The sequence below is a fragment of the Pithys albifrons genome, chromosome 2, assembly GCF_047495875.1.
Source record: "Pithys albifrons albifrons isolate INPA30051 chromosome 2, PitAlb_v1, whole genome shotgun sequence".
Taxonomy (NCBI): domain Eukaryota; kingdom Metazoa; phylum Chordata; class Aves; order Passeriformes; family Thamnophilidae; genus Pithys; species Pithys albifrons.
In genome coordinates, this window is record NC_092459.1 from 7,864,102 (window position 1) to 7,884,569 (window position 20,468).

The 20,468-nt window shown below is 42.9% G+C and overlaps 1 protein-coding gene across 5 annotated transcripts; it reads right to left on the reverse strand.

Annotated features, from left to right (window-relative positions):
• Window positions 1-1,484: 1,484 nt before the first annotated feature.
• LOC139668615 (uncharacterized) lies at window positions 1,485-19,326 on the reverse strand. Of its 5 annotated transcripts, XM_071548303.1 has the most exons (24): window positions 18,993-19,326; window positions 18,852-18,922; window positions 18,697-18,755; window positions 18,470-18,562; window positions 16,710-16,837; window positions 15,228-15,374; window positions 13,699-13,770; window positions 12,158-12,325; window positions 11,969-12,065; window positions 10,891-11,108; window positions 9,569-9,722; window positions 8,556-8,764; window positions 7,302-7,419; window positions 6,226-6,431; window positions 5,485-5,602; window positions 5,242-5,408; window positions 5,017-5,117; window positions 4,804-4,925; window positions 4,635-4,685; window positions 4,360-4,543; window positions 4,155-4,278; window positions 2,992-3,088; window positions 2,677-2,769; window positions 1,485-2,157 (listed from the first exon to the last, which is right to left on the reverse strand). In XM_071548303.1, exons 2-23 carry the CDS (start codon window positions 18,878-18,880, stop codon window positions 2,696-2,698), a joined length of 2,736 nt encoding a protein of 911 aa, XP_071404404.1. In that variant the 5' UTR covers window positions 18,881-18,922; window positions 18,993-19,326; the 3' UTR covers window positions 1,485-2,157; window positions 2,677-2,695. The 5 variants fall into 5 exon arrangements, with proteins under 5 accessions (XP_071404404.1, XP_071404405.1, XP_071404403.1 ...); XM_071548304.1 differs by having other exon boundaries at window positions 8,637-8,764; window positions 18,697-18,775; window positions 18,852-19,326; XM_071548302.1 differs by having other exon boundaries at window positions 5,248-5,408; window positions 18,697-18,775; window positions 18,852-19,326.
• Between the last annotated feature and the right edge of the window lie 1,142 nt (window positions 19,327-20,468).

The following is a 20,468-nucleotide window of genomic DNA, read 5'->3' on the forward strand; positions in this document are numbered from 1 at the left end:
TATTTGGTCTCCCAGCAAGGAACGGCTCTGTCCCAAACACCACAACAGTAGATTTCAACCTAACTTCTGTTACTGTGAAAAAGGCTGATCAGTGCCTTCCAGGCTGGGGACTCCCTAGCACAGGGACTCTTGTGTGCCTCTCTGCATTTAAAATAACAACTTTCCCAACTCCTTTTCTTCACATTGGCTGAATAATGAAGGCTTGTTCAACTACAGTGGTTTGAACAGAGTGGTTTCTCAAAGAATCCAAGAAAGCATTAAAGCCTATAGGCTTAAATTGCAGTCTAGGACAGGAGTTAAGTGCTGAAGTTCCATCTGCAACACCTGAGAGGACGGAATAATCCCAGGAGAACATAGGTGCAAAGCAATTCATATAATAGCATGGCTGAATCACAACTTGGGAAAGACACCCTCAAAGGTAAACAGTGAATGCCTAACACACACTGTGTGATTTAGTGTGAAAAATATCATCTACCATGAACAGCAGCCAAGGCAGGAGGAAGAGATCAAGGATCTAGAATTGTTCAGGCTTGTCTGTAGGAAGGTGGAAACCTGAAAAGCCTGTTGAAATGGGCATGCCAGTCTGTCTCCCCTTCTCCCTCTCTTAACGTATCTGCAGGAGAAAGGTCTCATCTGTCAGATTATGGATAAATGGGTATGGAATGCTGCTGGACCTCTTCCCGGCTTTCCAGGACAAAAGGGGAAAATCTGGGATATCCCACTTGCTGCACACAAATTTACCTGAATCTATACTCTGAAAGGCTGTAGACCTGATGCTTGTCTGAGAGGAACTAGGCAGTGTCCTGAAAGTGCTGAAAAAAGAAGAGCTAGAACTTGGTCATTATTATTTTCCCTTCATTGCAATTTGCAGCTTTCTAAAGGACTGCTTTTTTAGATTAACAGAAACTTAACCAAAACTGATGAGTTTGTTACTCTTATTCAAAACAGGGAGTGTGGCAAGTGCTGGGAGCAGTAACTTGCTGGGCTCTGCAGTGTTGGCTGTGGACAGCAGAGTGCACTGCTCATACAGCAGAGGAAGGCAGCACCCAGGTGGCTACTGGGGGGGTCTTGGGGTCCCACCCCCTCCCATTCCTTTTTACAAATCTTACTCCTTTGGCAGATACGGCTTTAAGACAGCATTTATTCAGCAATCATCTCAGGCATGACTGCAGCATTTGGTATGCACTAACCAGGCAGCCTGGGAAGCTGGGCAAACCCCGTGGAGAATGCATACATGTACTCTGCAAACCCACAGATACTGCACATGTGTGTGCTATTAGCAGGCATCAGCATCAGTGCACTTGCCTCCTTTTCACTGGTGTTGAACATCTACACATGCTGCAGCCACGCCTGCAGTTACAGTTTAGGCACATCCTGAGAGTGATTACAGGTGGTCATGGGCAGGTTTGTACTTGATGTCTAAAATAATAGACATCTGTGCCTTTCTTTGTGCACAGAAAACAAAATACCAGGTAGTTGTCCTTTTTGCTCGTATTAGAACATCCATCTACTCTCATATTGTAGAGGTAGCCTTTTCCATATGGGGGCAGGTGAGAGGAAATAGAGGAACAGGTTTCCAAGACTCTCAGGTCAATGTAATGATATACACAAAAATCTGCATTAATGGGAAAAAGAAGTATGCCATTATGTTTCTTGTGGAAGAGGCCCTTGGCAGCAGATTGCTTGGCTCTTTGAAGCCAGTGTTGGTACTCCAGATGGTTGCTGTTGCACATTAGCAAGATGTTCTGTGCTTACAGTCCTCTGATGTATTTGAATTTGACTTTTCAGATTTGCACTTTACATTCAGATGGAAGGATTGGCAGTCACTTTATTAAATATTACAAAAAGCAGCTGTAATCAGGGCTAGAATAATTTTATTGATCTGCAAGTCCACATTTCAACAGCTGGAAGAAACGAGAGGTGTTATTTTGCAGCCTTGGGTCATTTTCTTATGAGTTTTATTCTGTAGCCACTGCAGAGAGGCAGCAGGTTACAAGATTTACTGATGTTCTTAGCAGACCTTAGCACTTTCCAGTGCTGTCCCACAATCGGGACTTGTCACTGCAATCAAAATAGTTCAGGCGGTCCCTGGAAGAGGTAGCTCCTGTGTCCAGTGGCAATGTTTGAAAGCAGCCAGCACAGCAGAGCCTTTGGGTGCTGTTGAAGAGACACACACAGGCTGAGGTGAAGAGTGATGCTGGAGTGTGCAGCTGAACAACTCTGATTCTCCAAGGGCAGACAAAGCTATGGTGTGAACCCTAACTTGTCTGGAGGATTTGGGCTGCTCAGAAGAATTTGGATTATGACAGTGACTTAGTGGTTGTTTCTAAAATTTTGGATCCATTTTTTCTCAGGCTGGGGGCAGTCCCATTGAAAACCTGTTGAAATAATACCTGGCTCCAAAAGTGCCTGCTGTGGTCCAACTCCAACATGCCCTGCTCTGCTGCTGGCATCTGCTCCAGAGCCACACCACCTGTGTTTGGCTTGGCAGGTAGCTCTCCTGCTTTCCTCTCTTACAGGCTCAAGCTTAGACCTGGAGACTGCAAACTGTGCCCATTGCCTAGTTCTTGTCCCAGATATTTTATTTCTGAGGTATTGAAGGACAGGCTATGCATCGCTTGTGTCGCAAAGCATGATGACATCTCTAGGTGAGTAGACAGGGCCTGGTGTTCTTACCAAATGCAGTTTACATGTGTCATCTTAGATCTGGAGCAGCAATCCATATTGGTCCCACAAGAACATAGCCCTGGAGACTGGTTGAATGGTGATCTGGAAAGGATGAGAATGATATACAGTGTATTTGTGTAGTTTTAAAGGAACATATATATGCTACACATTATGAGCTCGTGAATTAAAGTATGAACTAAAGGTAATGTCAGTGTTCACAGTTCATGTCTGAGGCATTTCAGATGCCAAAGTCAGAGCTTCTAAATCTCTGAAAAACATCAGGACAGGGGTGCATGACAATGGCTTTTTCTCCTGCACACCTACCCTTCCTCTCCCTGCTTGAGTTGCACTGTCCTTGGCAGGTGCTGCCAGGTGGTATGTTGGTAGGAGAGCACGCTGCTACCAAACAGTGCACGTACACCTGAGAAGAAGAAAAAGTGCCACTTAGTGCATACCAAATCCCATTTTGCAAAGCATTGTTTGCCTTTTGCTCTCCTTTTGCAGAAACTACAGCTGATTAGACTTAGTCTTCTGTGAACGCTTCCATGTGGTACCTTCTAGCTGAACCTGACTTGAATTTTAAATTTGCTTCAAAGAAGCCCTCAGGAAGTTTGGTAACTGAGAGGCTGAGACAGGAGAAGTTAAAATGTCATGTGCTGCAGTGTATCAAAGCTAGACAGAAACTCAATCTGGTGCTAGATGCAGCTGCACACTTAAGAAGCAGCACAAGCCAGAATTGCATCATGTTCATTTCTAGCAAGCTGAACTGCTTATGAAAGGCTGAGTCAAAAAATGATGTAGTTAAAGCTGCCCAGGCAGGAGTACTGCCACGGTTGGCATCAACACATGTAGTCAGGACATGCAGTCCACTCAGCTGGGTACACTAGGAGCAAAGTACCCTCAGGTGACTGAGCTGGGCTTTTCTTTGTTCTACTTAGTCCTATTAGAGGAGAACAGAATCTCAAAATTAAGACCAAACCCACATGCCTCTGCTTCCCTACCCATTGGGCTGGGACAGGTGGGAGACAACAGAGATGAACTTCATGTGGATATTAGGGCATATAAATTGTCTTTTCTGCTCTAGACATTTTGAGCTGAAGTGCTATGAATCTAATCCTACACAAAGCCAGAAACACTGTATAGAAGTCATATTTACACACCAAATTTTTTTGTTTACTCCAGCCAGTCCAATCTTAAGTCAACTGTGTTGCAGAGATTTGAGAACTAAATTAAAGCTGGGCACCAGTCAGGCTAGTTGAGTTGAATGCTGACTAGATCTTTAATCTGTGAGGTGTTTAAATCAACTATTTTTTTAAGCATAGACTCATAAAATATCTCAGGTTAGAAGGGACCCATAAGGATCATCAAATCCATCTCCCTGCTCCTGGCAGAAGTACCTAAAACTAAACCATATGACTGAGAGCATTGTCCAGATGTTTCAAGGATAGGGTCCATGGGTAGGAGGTGAGCCTTTCCTTTGATCTTACCTGTTCCAGTCGCTTTGCCAGGGTCCTTACTGCCAGCCTTTTAAAGTGAGAAGGGTGCCTGACCCTGAGGCCAACAGGTACTGGGCAGAACTCTGCAGCATACTCACTGCCATTAATCTCACACCTAATTGAGGGAAAAGAGCAACAGATCTAGAAGAAATTAGGGTTCTGCTGATGGGCACATTTGTCATTTAATATTACTTGCCCATCCACAGTGATGTTCCATCTTGGGGTGCTGTTGAAGTCCAGAGATCTGGTTACCCAGCAGTTTTCCAGGTATAGCTCAATATTGGGGCTCTCATCTTTCAGCTCCACCTCAAGAAACACAGGCTTCGCTGATTGCTTGAGTATGGCCATGTTGGGCTCATAGAATTCCATGAAAGATTCATCTCAAGAAAACATCAGGGGATTTTGGTTTTTAATTTTATTTAAAATAAAATATTTCTGAAAATTTTCTGATTTTCGTAGGAGGAGATTTACCTTTGGACACTCTGGAAACTACATTCAGAGCTTGTCTTACCCTTCTGTGTGCTGCAGAAAAGGAAATGTTAGTGTGGTTCTTTAGTAGACAGTAGGGCATGTCTGAACAAGGGAACTTATGACTGAAAGAATCAGAGAGGTTTAAAAATGGAGGAAGAGAATTGCCCACCTGCAGTATTTGATCTTGGTACTGTTGTACCAGAGCCAAAGGGAGGTGATGTGGCTGAATCACTAATGAAGGCCCCTAGCACAAGGGTCTCTTTTGCTTGGTAGTAGCACAAAACTGTTAGTCTAGAATAGGAGAAAGGGTAATTATTGTGTTCACATGTACTTTCCAGAAGCTGTACCAAAGTGAGCAGTGTAAGTCAGCAGCAGCTCCTACCTGTAGTCTGGATCTCTTGTGATGGTCGGCATGCTGTGTCCTGGGAGAGTCTCTTTCTCATAAGAGATTTCATTTTCATAAATAATGTGATCACCTTCAAACTGTGCATATGGGAAGCTCATTAAAAATTGAATCTTCTCAGCATCTGGGATAGGGGAACAAAAGAGAAAAAGCAGAAGATACAGAGTCTTCCAGCAGGTGTATCTGCTCCAGCCATGGGCTTACCCTTACAGAAGTGCCACAGGTAGTGACATGAAACTTGAAGAAGGCATGTGCTTCATTATACTCTCTAGGCTTGCAAGAGCTGTCCCTTAGTTTGGTTTTACTCATGTCAATGGCAGGAACTGTCTTCATTTGGGCAGATATCATTACAGTACCGTCTGGGTGGCATACTGAGAAAGAGAGTTGGTTATGAACTCTAGGAAAGAATCACACATTTTTTATTGATTGATCAGTTGCATAACTTACTTATAAATTCTGAAGAATTAAAACTGCAGCTAATGGAGAATATCTGTAAAGTCTCCATAGTTCTCACTTTCCTAAGGACAACATCAAACCTTGCTTTGATTTTCTGAAAGGACACTTCCTGTGAAAGAAGAGATGGAAGAGATCTCCTGTTAAAGTATGTTATCCATGTGTACAAAGTTCTGCTCTTTAGTTTGTGCCTCTTGAGTACTAACAAGTCACAAGAGTTAAGTCAGTTTGAAAACTTAAGCCTGATGCAATGTGGGGGCAGAAGTTTTCTTGTATGAATTTGTAAGTCACTGTCACAGACATGATTTTTGGCCGATTAATCTAAAATAGTTCAGATGTTTATTACATCATCAATTTTTGCCTACCATGTCTTAACATTTCTACAAAATGTTCCTTTAAAAGAGCTTCTTTCATAAAACCTATATTGAAATATTATTTCTGGCTCCGTACAGATAGGACATTTTGTCACATCTTACTGAAAGTACTAGGGAGCTTGTTTTTGAAGACTTGATGCATATCTGTTATAGACAAGTGAGCACTGCAAATTGCATCATACATGGCATTACCAGAAGGGTCCATGTCCAGTGGCTCTCGTCCTACTGGCTTGGAGTCCTTCCCTCTGGGGGTTTTCCAACATGTGTAATGCCACAGCGCTACCAACTGTGACTGTAGGATTCTGTATGAGCAAATGGTCCTACATGCTTCAAAGAAGGCACTGCTAAACAGTTCTTGTACCTCATAGATAACTCCCACAGCAAACAGAGGTATTTGCAAGATCAGGTGTGTAGAATTGATGGCTGCAAAGTACCCATTGGTGAGTGCAATCTGCCGGTTCAGGAGCGTGTTACCAAGATACAAGTCCCAATACTGGTGCAGGCCAAAAGTAGGGAGGGTTAGATACAGGTTTTCTTCATCACAGTAACCAACTGCTTCTGGTAGTTCTATGGGAAGAAGGTGGGATGAGTAGTTAGCAAGAAAGGAAGGTTTGTGCAATATTTTTTGGCCCAGGCAGGGATTTCTATCGAGGGTGAAAACCCCAGCAGCCTGTTATGTCCATGCTGGCATTGTCACCAGGGCCTTGGCTGGGTTGTGAATGAAGTAGTTCATATTTGGTGAGGTGGGGAATCCTCATGCTTTACCAGTGGCGTTTCAGCTTGCTTCCAGAACTACTCCCTGTTTCAGTAAGGCAAGCAGAACTATGCTTGTCAATCTATTTTTTGATCAGCCTTCTTTGAGTTGAACCAAGAGTTATTTCAAAGAGAAAAAAGAACAGTGAAATGACTGCCACATTTGTGGCATCCAAAAATCTAATAAAATCTGATAAAATACTAATCAGACATCCTGACTGTTTCAGTAACCTGCTAAGTATAGCTCTTAGTGGATAATTTCTCCTTACAAAAATGCTGTCTTTGGAGATCACAGCAATTTATTTTGAGTCAGTTAAGTTCTGCCTGGATGTAGAGGCAGGATTGTGTGTTGAGGACAAACTGAAACTTGTAGCAATGTCTGAAGGTTTTGCCAGTGGATGTATGTTCAAGTTCTGAGGCCTCTTGTTCCCTGAGTTTGCAAGCCAACTTCTTCTACACACTTGTTTTATTGCTCTCAGTGTCTCAAGGGCAGACTGTCTTGCCAGGATGCAGAAGAGCTGCCATCAGCAAAGCAGCAAATTGGCTGTTACCAACAATGAGCTATCGAAGGGTGGGGTTTTCCCCAAAGCTCTCATCCTCACTCTAGCGCTGTTCTTGCTGAATTCAATGAAAGCCTGATCCATGCTGTTGATGCAAACAAGTTAATATCAGGGGAAAGCTTACCAATATCAGCAATCACACACTCCACCTCTGCCGAATGATAATAGAGTGTCATCTCTGGCCCCATGCTAAGAGTGTAGTTAATCAGGAGGGTGTATTTTGTTTCATTTCTGTTCACATACTGAAAGAGAGGGAAGTGTAAGGCTGCAGCAGCAATGGCTTCCAGCACAGACAGGCGTGTATATCCTGAGCAACACTAAATAATTATTCCAACACTCTCCTCTCCCCTGAAAATATCTCAGTCTCCAAAAACATTGCTTCAACTGGCCTAAAACTATTCAGAAATCTGGCCTGGATTCAACAGCTCTTTCAGCCAAACATAAATGTGGAGCATGCCGTGCCTGTTAAGAAAATGGAGACACAAGTGAACACAGTGGTAGTTCCTCTGTAGCCCACTGGTGAAAGAGCTTGCAGAGGGAGAAGTGGGTTGAAATCCTTATTCTTCTTTACTCAGAGTGAGGGCTGAACCCAGGAGAGTAACTAACTGGTTAAACAGAAGGTGTGAGGAGATGCTATGAGAGATCCCGCTCAATATCCTCTTTATCTTCACTAAAAGTCCTCCCAAAGCAAAACCTGGTGTTCAACTTGAAAGAAATACTTCTGAACTTTTTTGGCTGGCTTTGATCCTTAATGCAATTTAAGTGTGGTTTGACTGCAGTCTGAAAACTATTTGCACAAGTACTGATCCTGTGCTTTCACAATGTTGTTCCTTGTAACAGAAAATAGCATCATATCTCTACGTGGTTTGGTTGGAACAGTGGTGGAGGACTTGCAGTTATGCATCATCCCACTGAAATGAGAGGCTGGTATCCCATGGTGAGTTTATACTTTTTACAAATATTTAGATTACAAATGGTCTGAAGCTTAACAAAATTACATTTAGAATACCCTGAGCCTGCCTGCACATGCTTGCACGGGACATGGCCTGTGCCAGTGGTCAAATGGCTGTGCACAAACATAGGTTCAGGAGTTACTGGCTATTGGGAACTTGTGTTTGCAGTATTGCAATAATTGATTTATTTTTCCAAGACACTCCTGTTTCAAGGGACACATCTAATACTGATTTGACAAGCCTCTTCCTGTTGTGTGTGCACTCGGACATTAGCCATGCTGACAGGAGCTAAAAGAAAGTGATAATTCATCCCATCTAATTACACTTGATACTGTGTGTCTTCTAGAGACCTACAGAGAACAAAGTGGAGAGATACAAGCCTCTAATCTTCAACTCAGCTGATGAACTGACTTGCTGTATCTTACCTCTTTTAGAACATATGGATCATCAAAAGAGACTTCCAGGATAAACCCTTTTGTTCTATTAGAAAAGAGAGTTTCATAAACCTTGAGCCCGTGGTACTGTGCTTCCCTCGGGGTAAATGGCACATTTCCTATTGCAATTGCCACCAGGGAGACATCAGGAAGAAAGTGTCCAAATGCAACATTAAAAAGCCGTTCCTCTGGCACAGTATCTGCAGGGAGAGAACATCAAATTACTGCTGATGTGGATCAAGTAACGAAGACGGTTGGGGTGGCCTCCCATTCAAATTCCAGGAAACTTAGCCAACAGCCATCTCTTTAATGGCTCTGATTAATGAGTGTTTGTATTCTAGTCAGATCTGAAATACTCTGAGTACATGAGAATTGCTTCAAGCTGCAGGAGATTAACAACAAATACATACAACTTTATAGAAAGTGGGTTCAGTGACTTTCTAGAGGTGCACTATGATGTACAATGACTTTTGTATGAAGAAATCTAGAATCCAATTCAGCCACATAAAATGTGGAAAAAGCATCATAATGTATGCTAAGAGGCTCCTTTTTCTTTCCACATCACTTTTCCAGACAGCTCCAAATAGGTTTAGTACCTTAATGCGTTGGAAAATATAATTTAAAAACCATGACTGCAGTACTGGATGGCACAAGGATTTCAGTGTACTAGCAAGGTAACAAATGCAGACAATTTGGGGGAGAAAATGCCATCAACTGTTCTCAGGCAGTTCTTCTCCCCAGCATGCTAAGTGCACATCACTACATCTTTATTCAAGGGTCCTAGTGCTCACAGGAAAAATCTGGATGTTAATCCAAAAGAAGTGTTTGCATTTTAATCAACAACTTAGAAGTTAAGGCTAAAGCTTTGTGGTTTTGTTTTATATATATATACAAATACTTGAATCTTGACTTCAGCTAGTGAATGTAGGGATGTGCAGAGGGCAGCTGGAACAATGTATAACACAGCAAAAGATTGGTAAAAGATAATGAGAGGAATGACTTACTGTTGATAACAGTTGGTATTTGTGGCATGAAAGGTGTAGTGATGGATTTGATGACTGTATACTTTGTGGTTTGCCAACCTGCATCTGTCCATGTGTGCTCCAAAAACAAGTGAATACTGTAAATGACTCCATAGACACCATCGGATATGGAACTCTAGGAAGTAAAATGTGTGATTAAGTCTTAATTCTCAATGGGTCAATAAATGGATGACTGAATATGGTTAAAATTCTTACAGTGGAAAGAGAAAATGATATCCTAGTACAGTTTAGGATGGATTTCGCCTAGGGGAGCTTGTTTGTTTGTTAGCTTGGGCCATTTGTCTGGTCTATGTGTGGCTCAGATATGGCTGAGATTCCCAATAAGGAAGTGTCAGCTTTGTGGGGGTGTCCTCATTAAGTTTAGCATGTCACCACATTTGTTTTTTGGGCTTTTTTTTTTTTTTACAGTCCCTGGATTCTCTGTCCTGTCTCCCATTCTGTTCCAGTTCACTCTGAAAGTTTTTCAGTGCTTCCAGTAGTTCTTAGCCTGTCTGGTATTACAATAGCAACACCACACAGTGGTGAAAGGATCCACCAATACACAAAAAAGTGAACTTCTGAAGAGGGTGAGTCAAAATCACACCAATGTCATCATCACAAATGGAACTGATAAAGAGACTTGTATGAATATTGCCAGCTCTTTTCTAGGTATTCAAGGTAATGTTGGATGGATTTTTGAGCAGCCTGATCTAGTGAATGTTGTTTTAACCCTTGGCAGGGGAGTCTTGACGAGATGATCTTTAAAGGTGCATCCCAACCCAAACCTTTCTATTCTGTTCTACTGAACATTTTTTTTTACATTGTCTCTGTATCTGTAAATTATAAATTGATGAGAAATAAACTGTGTTCAAAGCAGGTGGCTGCACCCCAAATGCATGTGGAGAACCTGTCCCATGCTAACTTATGTTATCTCATGGAAATTTGCTGGGAAATTACTCCTTGAGCCAGGCCAGAAGTTTACGAGGACTAGTTTCACAATTTAACGACATAAGCAATTAAATTCCAGTGTCCAGGAATCCCTTCACTCTTAATTTATTATTATGTCTCATTGCTTATTACCAAAAGGCAGTCACTTGCTTCTATCATGTTTTGTAATTATGAATTATTGGTTTCTGAGTAAGTGCTTTCAAAATACAGGGAAGGAGCGTCTAGGTCTTCAAATATTTATTGTATCTACATATATTAAGCAGTAATTAATCAGTATTTTGAATGACCATGATTTAGAAACATCTTCCATTGTACAGGTCCTCAAATATGTTCATGTGTGACAGGTTCATACTAACCTTTAGCTTGCCACCTTCTGCTCCAATAGGGATAGTTATTCTGATGTGTGTCTCATTGTGCTCCAGTAAGTAGTTCTTCTCCTCTGGATTTACTATGACTTGATCATCGATCCCCATTACAATGTTTTTAGACAGAAAGGTGGATTCTTGAACCACTAATGTGGGGATAACGCTTGGTACAGTCCATGTTAGTGTAGTATTGGTGAAGCTGATGCCATCTGTTGAATCAGACAGACGGTCCCATGGGACGTGTAGTTGGAGTTACCAGAGCCATCCTTTTGCAACAGTTGCCTTTTCCTGACTCCTTTTCTCCAGGATATCTGTACAGCTTTCACTGTTGCAACACCTTGTATGATATTAGCCAACTGATGGCTATTTTGTCACAGAGACCCTGGCACTCAAAAGCAGACTTGAATCACCAGTTTCAAGTGAATCATTAATTTATTCAGAAGAACCAGCAGTCATGCTGCCAGCTACCTGCTCTTTCTGGTCCCAGGACTTACTGGCAAAATGAATAAGGCACAGAGCAAACTCTTTGGACCTTCTTGAAATATTGGCTTCAAGGTCATGACAACTTAAAACCTCCTGCTTTCTCATCACTTGTTCACACTAACACTCTTCTATGAGAGCCAGAACGTAGAGCCACCACTTCTCTGCAGAAAGGTGGGGTAGTTCTGCCTCTTCAGAGACAAGGACTAGGTGAGTCCCACAGATGCAGAGCTGCACGCCCTGCAGGGAGTGGTACAAAAGAGGAGAGCCAAGACTAGGGGATTAGCCCAGGGGAAGCTCCCTGGCTCTTCTATAGCAGTTCTACTTGTCTCCAGTTCCCTGCATCTAACATGGGGTTTTGAGAAACCAGAGACAAGGCACAACACTGCACTGGGAACACAAGTACTGTACTGTCGCAACAAGGAAACATGTTTGTCTGAAACTAAAGCCACAGACTCTTAGCTCATCTTGCTCTGAGGGCAGCTTGAAAACTCCTTCTCTTAGAGTAGGTCACAGTGAAATAGGAATACTGTGTTTTCTACTGGCTTCTTAGGTGGCTATTTTTAGCGACGAAGGAAAAAATCCTTACCAACAGGACAGGAGACAGTTGTGTCAATTAGCAAAAGCAGCCACCGCTGCCTGTACATGGAAGTGGAAGTGACCATGTTCATATTTACACCACTGACCTGTTGGGATGCAGGCAGGAGAAGAGAGCTGATGTTCTAGAGATGCAGTGGAAGGAGCAGAGCTTTGTGTCTGATTGGGAGCAGGAACTCACCATGCCTATGTCAGACTCGTTGCTGTGGTAGGGTGCACGCAGGAACACTCGGGACAGTGTGTTATTGAAGCTGTAGCCTAGTTTCACTGCATCACTTACTGTTATTCTCTTTCTCCCTGATGGAGAAACAAACATCAACTGCCATTGCTGGTATGCCACATTTTGAGTCTGCAAGAGAGATGAGCTGCATCAGGTCTAGGTCTACCAAAGAATCTTAAAAACTTTGATATTGTAGCACCTAGTTTCTTGTTAGAAGCTGGAGTAACTGGAGTGATACCGGACACTACTAGTTCATCACAGTCAAGAAATAACTGTTAAATATAAAGATAAGGAATTCTAGAGCTCTTTAAGGCATCCTTAGAGTTATAACTGGAAGAAACTTACACTGGTGGCCTTGAACAACTCCACTTTGAACAAAATACCTATGCTGTTAAGAAACTGATTGTCTTAATTTCTGTTGGTTGCTGGATCTGTCCAGAGGCCAAATGACAGACTACTTTTTATAGTATGTAGCCATACTGTGCCAAAGATAAGATGAGAGGAATGCCTGTACTAGCCTAGAACAGAATCCCCTGAAATAATAGTCTTATGGAAGCACAGTCAAAAGGAAAATGGGCATAAAGAGCAAGTTAGACATGAGAAAAATAGGACAAGCATATATGTTTCACAGAATCACACCATTAAGGTTAAGGTTTGAAGGAATCACTGCAGGTCATCTAGTTCAAGCTCCCTGCTTGAGCAGGGTTCCCTAAAGCATATTACTCAGGATAGTGTCCAGGAGGCTTTTGAGTAATTCTAGAGAAGGAGACTCACAACCTCTCTAGTGAATGTGTTCCAGTGCATGGTCACCCTCACAGTAAAGAAGTTCTTCCTCATACTCTGGTGGAACTTCCAGTGGATCAGTTTCTGACCATTGCCTTGTGTCCTATTGACTGGAATGACTAAGAAGACCCTGGCTCCATATTCTTGATACCCTCCCTTCAGATACTTACAGACATTGATAACATCCTCTTAGTCTTCTCTAGGTTGAACAGGCCCAGCTCCCTGAGCCTTTTCTCATAAGAGAGATGCTCCAGTCATCATTTCCCCATAATTCTTTCCATCCTCAAATAATTTTAACCTCAGGGACTCCTGAGCTATCTGTAGCTTTTTTTATTTTGTATGTCTTACTGTATTTCTCTTCAGTCAATTTTTCCAGGCTGTCATTGAGATCTAATAAGCTTTTAACAGCCACATCTTTTGGTGATGAGTTTGACAGATTCACAACCCATTGTGTGAAGTACCACCTACCTTTGTTTGTCTTGAACTCAGTTTCCACTAATGGAACAAACATATGGCTCTATTCTCCCACCTAAATGTCTTTTTGCAGTCTAGAGGTCTAAAAATACTTGAGAGGTTTTTCAGTACTTGATGGCAACTTTGTCATCTCCTTTATTTTTTTTTTTATTGGTGAGAGAGATGGAGCTATGCCCCAAAGATGACTCATAAGACTAGAGAGAAGAGGCAGGGTAGGAACTGTTAGAAAAGATTCCCCTTCATACCTCTGGCAGTGCTGACATCCATGCTACAGTGTAGTCATTTGAAACTGCTGGGACATCAGTCTTCACTGACACCTGGGGACAGAGAGATTTTTCAGGAGCAAACAGGTCTTCAGCATTATTACAGGCATGGGGAACAGAGAGACAGAGCAGTCAGATTTGTTCTCTAAAATCTGATTTGCATTCTCTGGAGGTAACTAAGATGTCTCCATAGAGGTTCTTGTTGGCAGTAATTTCTGTGGCCTTACAATCAATGTTAAAATCATGGGTTTTATGGTGATGCATGTACAGTAGAGGGAATACTTTATGTATAACCAGGTAAACAAAAAGTTCTGCTTCATATCTAGTAAGCTGTAAAGTAGCTTCCAGTCTGGAGACTTTCAGGGACATCTGGGTCCCTCCACTGGTGGTACAGGGAAGCAGGGTATTTGCTTTAGCACCACTGGTTCCCTCTTCCCATGCAGGTTGAACACCTGAAAATGCAGGATCCCCAGTATCTAAGGCAGATACTGTGGTGTAAATCTTGCCAGAATGTGCTGCTGAGTGAGGTGAGGAAAGAGGACAGTCAGAGGACACTGTGCTGAGAACCAGTGTTTGCCTCAGACACCTGTACCATGGTTTAAGTGTGTTGCAACATCCAAATGTGGCTTCACAGCCTCAAATTCTAACAGGATAAATATGCTTTCTTTGTCCTGCCTATAGCAGGTATGTACAGAAAGAAGTGAAGTTTGGTTGGCTTACAGCCTTTTTTCTATGCTGGTGTGTATGTGGTGGCAGCAGGTGGACAGCCCAATCGTACCATCCAGGGGGAGGTAGCTTCTGTCTCACAGGGATGTTCTGTAAGTTGTGTGACACAGCAGAGGTGCAGCTCTGCAAACTCTAGGTTTTATTATTTCAGACATAAGAATGACATCCTCACAGGTATGTATGTATGGCTTGGCTTCGCGAATGAAGATTTGGGAAGGGCTCTACCCATGTGGGTGTGTCCTTCGAGCCTGTGCAGTGGATCTTTTTAGGTGAGGCACATCATGCACGAAACTGATTCCACCCTTTAAGTCCTAAGGTGCATCTGCCATGGCCAAGTGAGCTTGAACAGCGACAGTGAAGTCCTCAGGACTAGAACCTACAGCACCTGGTATTCCCAGGAGGTATCCCATCCAAGTACTAACGGGGCCTGACCCTGCTTAGCTTCCAAGATCTGATGGGATCAGATGTCAGGGAGGCATTTGACTCACAGGTGCTGCAGCATTTCATAACATAAAGGTACCTGCGTGAACTAAAGTGCTTGTTCTGCCTGGCTGTTGATTTGCTTGCAGAAACTTGGCTTACATCATCTGTACAGCTAACTGAATTTCATTGAATTTCATATCTATGGCATGTAAATGTGTTACTAATAAGCATCTACAGTTACACACCCTGCTAAATACCATCAGGTTGCTATTACACCTGGCACATTGTGTACAATCAACTTCTGACAGAAGTTTGTGGAGGTTGTTGTGCCTGGCAGGGAGCTTCAGTGAGAAAGTTTTTACCTCCATGTAGTTTTCTTCGCACACAATTTCTCTTGAAGCCCAGGAAGGGTAGGAGCAGTACATAGGGTAGGTGTAGGTCATGGCTGCCCTCATGCTTGAAAATGAGGAGACCTTGATGTTCACAGTCAGTGAAAACAGCTCATCCTCCTGTGAAGAAAAACTGGCAATTCAGTAGATACTGTGGAAGGTCCCAGGAATGGCTGCATGGGACCATCCAGCCTAGTGTCCTGTTTCTGAGGCTGTTTTGTAATGATGAGAAAAGGTTCAGAGCTGCAGTGGCAGTTTCTTCAACATACCACCCTGTCTGAAGTGGTTTGTGTGCAAGGGCTTTCTCATTGCCTCAGCATTCACAGCCTTTGTTGGATCACATCTCAGCACTATTCTTGACACACTATAAAGGAGCAGCTGGTCAAGAGAAGATCTGACCTATCTTACCCTGTGATGTACGTTTCTCCCATTTGTGACCCATGTGCCTTCCCATGGAGAGAAAGTACCAGATCTTTTGTTTTGAGGTAGGTAGTTCATATCTATCTTAAAAATGCCATTTAAAGTCTGTCTTGACCAGCTCCATTAAGAACCTCTTTCAGTTCTTCAGTTATCCAGGAGCAACATACAAAGCCATGGACCATGATTCTATCTGACATAGATGTTTATTTTTCTACAGAAAGAGGCAAAACCTTTCCAGAGAAATTTCCAGGCTGGAAATCCAGCTCATTGCACACTACACTGCACACCCCCTGTCCTTGTTAGCGTAACCTCTGCCCATAAAGTTTTACCATATTTTTTCTGTGGGGCTTCCAGGACCAACCAGACTAAACATGGACAAGCAATGAAGTTTCTAGTCTGATATATTCTGTTTCTGGGTACATTTCATCTCAACTAATATTTAGAAATTAGGAGTCCAGGCTACACTTTTACATTTATTTTTGGAAGGGGTGAATCACCTTCCAGAGATGCCTACTTCTCCCCACTATTGTGGAAGCCTAAACAACTAGTTTAGACCAGACATTATCTTTTAGATGGCTAAAGTTACGTGAGACAAATCTGGCTCTAATAGACGTGTGTGATCTACGTTCCTAGGCATGTGTTAACAGGCACATCACCACACAAATTAAGCCAGGAAACAATCTGCCAGAATCACACTGAAAATTTTGCTTTTTCAAGCAGATGCCTACTTCTTTCCAGAGAGACTTTCAAGAAACTCTCTGGCAAATCAGCAGCTACAACGACATGCTTGAGAACTGGCAGCTAGACAGCAACATTAGGCTAAATGTCATTCCATGGAGAGAGGGAATCCCATGTCAGTCACGCTGAACAAACCTCATAGCCATTGCCTATTCGTTTCTACATGCTACCAACACTGATTCCTTGAATTCACTATTCTCAGCATATGCCATTAGAATACCATATAATATCCCAATCTTGTCTTTTTGGAGAGGATGTGCAGTCTGAGCTGTTTTCAAGCCCATGTCTGGGTCATACCTCGTTGGCCACATGACAGCCGAGCACCGACGCGCGGAAGACGGGGTTGCCCCACACGTCTTCTGACAGCACATAGCCACAGCGAGATGCCAGTTTCTCATCTAGCAGAATGGGGCCAGTGTAGGGATCTACAGGAAAAAGGTATGATATGTGGGATGCAAAGCTCAGAGCAAATGGGCAAGTAGTGAGGCAAAGTGGTGCCGAGGCCCTCTCACGCAGCTCTTCTCTGAAGAGATCCATCTGTTTTGGATGCTCTCCAGTGATTTGTGCTGTTAAGGAGCTGGTAAAACTGTGCTGTCATTTGTAAGAGTGCATGAAGCAGTCTGGAATGACTCGATATCATTCACATAATGTGCACTTTAATGCCTGCTTCTTTGCATCTGGAAGGTTTTGCCACTGCCACCTTGCAGTACTATTATGGAGAGCTCCTCTGAGGCCTCACCTACATTTCTTGCTCCCTAACTCCTCAGAAAAGAGTTATGGGCTATTAAGGCCATTCATTTCTAAAAATCATCAAGCTGTGATAATCTGCCATGCACTCCAGTCAAAGGATGCAGTCACAGATCTATTTTGGATGGGCATTTTTACATATTGATGACATTTGCTGCTCATCTCTGCATGCTGTGAAACCTATGGGAGAGCCAAGTAAGAGACAGAATGAGGGCTGACTGCATTCAGCTCTTGATGTTGGTAGAGTTAATAACAACATATTTTGTTAATTATCTGCCCTCTGATTAAGGAACTATTTTAGTCTTGGGTTAGACACAAGAATCTGTACAAATAGATAGGGTTTAACTTGCTGTCACTGCAATTTCTAGATTTGTCTGTCATCTTTATATGTAAAAGAGTACTATAACTGGTGTTTGAGTAATTCTATTCTTGCAGCCTGGATAGACTGAGGAGATAAGTGGGAATAACTTTGGAATAAAAAGGAATAGCTTTTATGAAACCAACAGATAGAGCTGGAAGAAACAAACAACACTTTGTGCCTGAAGGCTGGTCTGTTTTTTAGAGTGGTATCAGTTGTTCTCGTAAATGCTATCACTTCTCTCCACACCCTTTCCATACTTGATTTTTTCAGTTCTGCCTCCAAATCAAGTGAAACAAAAACAAAACCCAGAAAAAGTAGAATAATCTCAACAGAAATTAATCTGGTTTGAGGTGAAATCACATACTTTTTACAATCTGATGTGAACATTTTCTGGTTTTCATTTTGGTTCAGTAGATTGTGTTTTCCACAGCAAAATACAAACCTTTTGTTCAGTCTGAATTAGGTTATTTAACTACCATTGTGGTGTTAAATAAAAAGGAAATGAAAAAAAGTCCTTTAATTGCTGCAGCACTCAATCAGCGCTCATTGAGAGTATTTTCTGGGTATTACCCATCCTACATTGCTGTTGTCATTTGTGCCACCCAGGACATATCCAATCTGCAATATCAGCTTTGTTTTTCTTGCTAGACATGTGTAAGAGCTCAGCAGAAGAAAGTATGAAAGCCAAATGTCAGTCCTTCCTCTTCAGCCCATCCTTTCTCCAGTATATTAGTTGTAAGGGGGAAATGGGGTTGTGGCTGTAGATTTATCCCTCTGTAGGGATAATGGCCAAATTGAAGTGTGAGAGGCCAGGTGTAGGTGACAAGGATGTGCTGCAGGTTCCTTGGGGTCAGTTACCATTTATCAATAGGTGGCAGCAGCATCCAGATCACAGACTTGGGTGATTCCCTAGCCTTCATGGTATTTGGGGCAGACACTTGTGACTCACCATAGATTTCCAGCTGGAAGAACTTTCCCTGGAGAAAGAGTTTATTCAGTTTCATCCAAAAAATTCTGGAGCGGCAACTGCTCTCTACAAAACCTGGTGGGAGCACATGTAGAGTAGATGAGTCATTGAGACTGAAGGGAAGAAAAGAGGCACATCCTGTTATGGGCAAAATAACTACATTCTCATCCTTGCCTCTTCCCACTATCATCTTATCATATTTCACCAACCTGGGGGAGCCATCTGCCTCCCTTGTCCCAGCCAGAACAGCAAGAAAAGCAGCCAGATCCTGCAGTATAAGCACATGAACTAACAATGGGATGAACAGAGAAAAAAAAAAGATCAAAATGGAAAATTAAGGAGGTGGTGACCAAAGTCTTGTTACCTGCATAGTGAGTGACCTACAGCCTCCATCTGCCCCCAGAGACCTGCACATGGGCAGCAAAGTCCTTCTCCCTGTGAGGTAAAGTGGACACAGATGTGGAGACAGAGCTTGGTCAGATTAAAGAGGAGAGGTACAGCTTACCTTTTACAGATTGTGCTGTCTTCTCCAAGCCTTTTGTGTGGACCAGGAGAGGCTAGTGGCTTCTGCTGTGGAGGGACACCTGGGCTGAATCCTGCAGTGCCCTCCAACGTTATCTGAGCTTACTCCTGGCAGCCTAATTGCAATGAGTGCAGCAGAGGGTGCTCGAAGCTTTACATCAACCCCAGGGAAGTATTCTCATTCCTCACAAGCCAGTTGCGTGGCTTTGGCTTCAGGTCTTAAGAGCACATGAAACATTTCCCCAGAGGTATTTTAATTGGGGCTACACAGGAAATACATTTTTGTTTCTGTGAAATGTCCCAGTGACCCAGCCATGCCAGAGATAACAGCAGTTCTTTGGCAGCTGCAGGTTTTGCTTTTATGGATCCAGTTAGGTTGCCCTTTGATTTGTTTGATTATCAGAGAGTGTTTTGGTGAAAACATCTTGTTTTCAGAAGTGCTTTGATATCACTGTCAGACTCTGTGCATGTCTGTGAAAGCCAAACATGTTGCCTAGGAAGAGAAAGTCTTAGTTCCTTATGGGAGTTGTACTTCTGGAACTACAAGTGACCCAGGAAGCAGACAGGCTGAGAGGCTTGGTAAGCTGCAAATACAGCTTATGTGACATGGATGGCCCATGATGAGGAGGTTCAGGTTGACATTTTAGTCATTGAAACGTAGGGATCAATCTCCTTGTGGTCCCTATTTCGCTGCATTGTCCAACCATTCTTACCCTATTTTAATTCACAGGCATAAGCACAGTTGAGCTGTACAACTGAGATTGTTTTCACACAACTGTGTGATAAACAAAACCCAGTAGGCACATCCACTCCCAGGACACAATGTAATTGGTGTGATTTCTTCTTCTGGCCCCCTCTCTCAGAGGACCTCTGCAGTAACAGCAGAACCCACCACTGCCCTGCCAGACACACTGACTTAGCACAGCAGGGAATGGTGGCACGTTGTGTGAGTGCTCTGGAGAGGAGCCCCGAGGCTTTAGCAATCTCCTAATTAATGTCCTTTGGCCACAAGAGCTTTTCTCATTCAGTGGGAACCGAAGTCCAACTTCTGCAACAACTTCTCATGAGCCCACGCAGGACTCGCTGCATGATCCTGGCCTGCATTAACTCTGCGTCCCTGGGCTCAGAGTGACTCTTCATTGAATCCAGCTGGGGCTGGAATTCAGCTGGAAATGGCGGTACTCAGATACCACAGTGATGAGTGTGGTGTAACACTGAGATTTTGAATTTTGAGTGAAAACTTCAGTATATTTGGATAGCAAACAGTTCCAAATTTGATAAGCCACTTCCAAGAGCCATGTAGCATCTCCCAGAGATACTGAGAATCAAGGTCTGAGGGAGCCATGTTTGAGAGAGCATGATTGCAGTTTATTAAATAACAGTCAACTGCCAGGGCAGGTACACAACTGCAATTATTTGCCAAAGCTGTGGGATGAATTTCTACATCTTTGAACAACTC

What these genes read in the sequence shown, in the direction of transcription:
- LOC139668615 (XM_071548299.1), bottom strand. Translation starts at nt 18,902, where the DNA reads ATGTGCAGGTCTCTGGGGGCAGATGGAGGCTGTAGGTCACTCACTATG. An exon ending in GAGGCAGATGGCTCCCCCAG is followed by an intron (nt 18,563 to 18,696) that starts GTTGGTGAAATA and finishes TGCTCCCACCAG; the next exon opens with GTTTTGTAGAGAGCAGTTGC. An exon ending in ACGAGTCTGACATAGGCATG is followed by an intron (nt 12,066 to 12,157) that starts GTGAGTTCCTGC and finishes GCATCCCAACAG; the next exon opens with GTCAGTGGTGTAAATATGAA.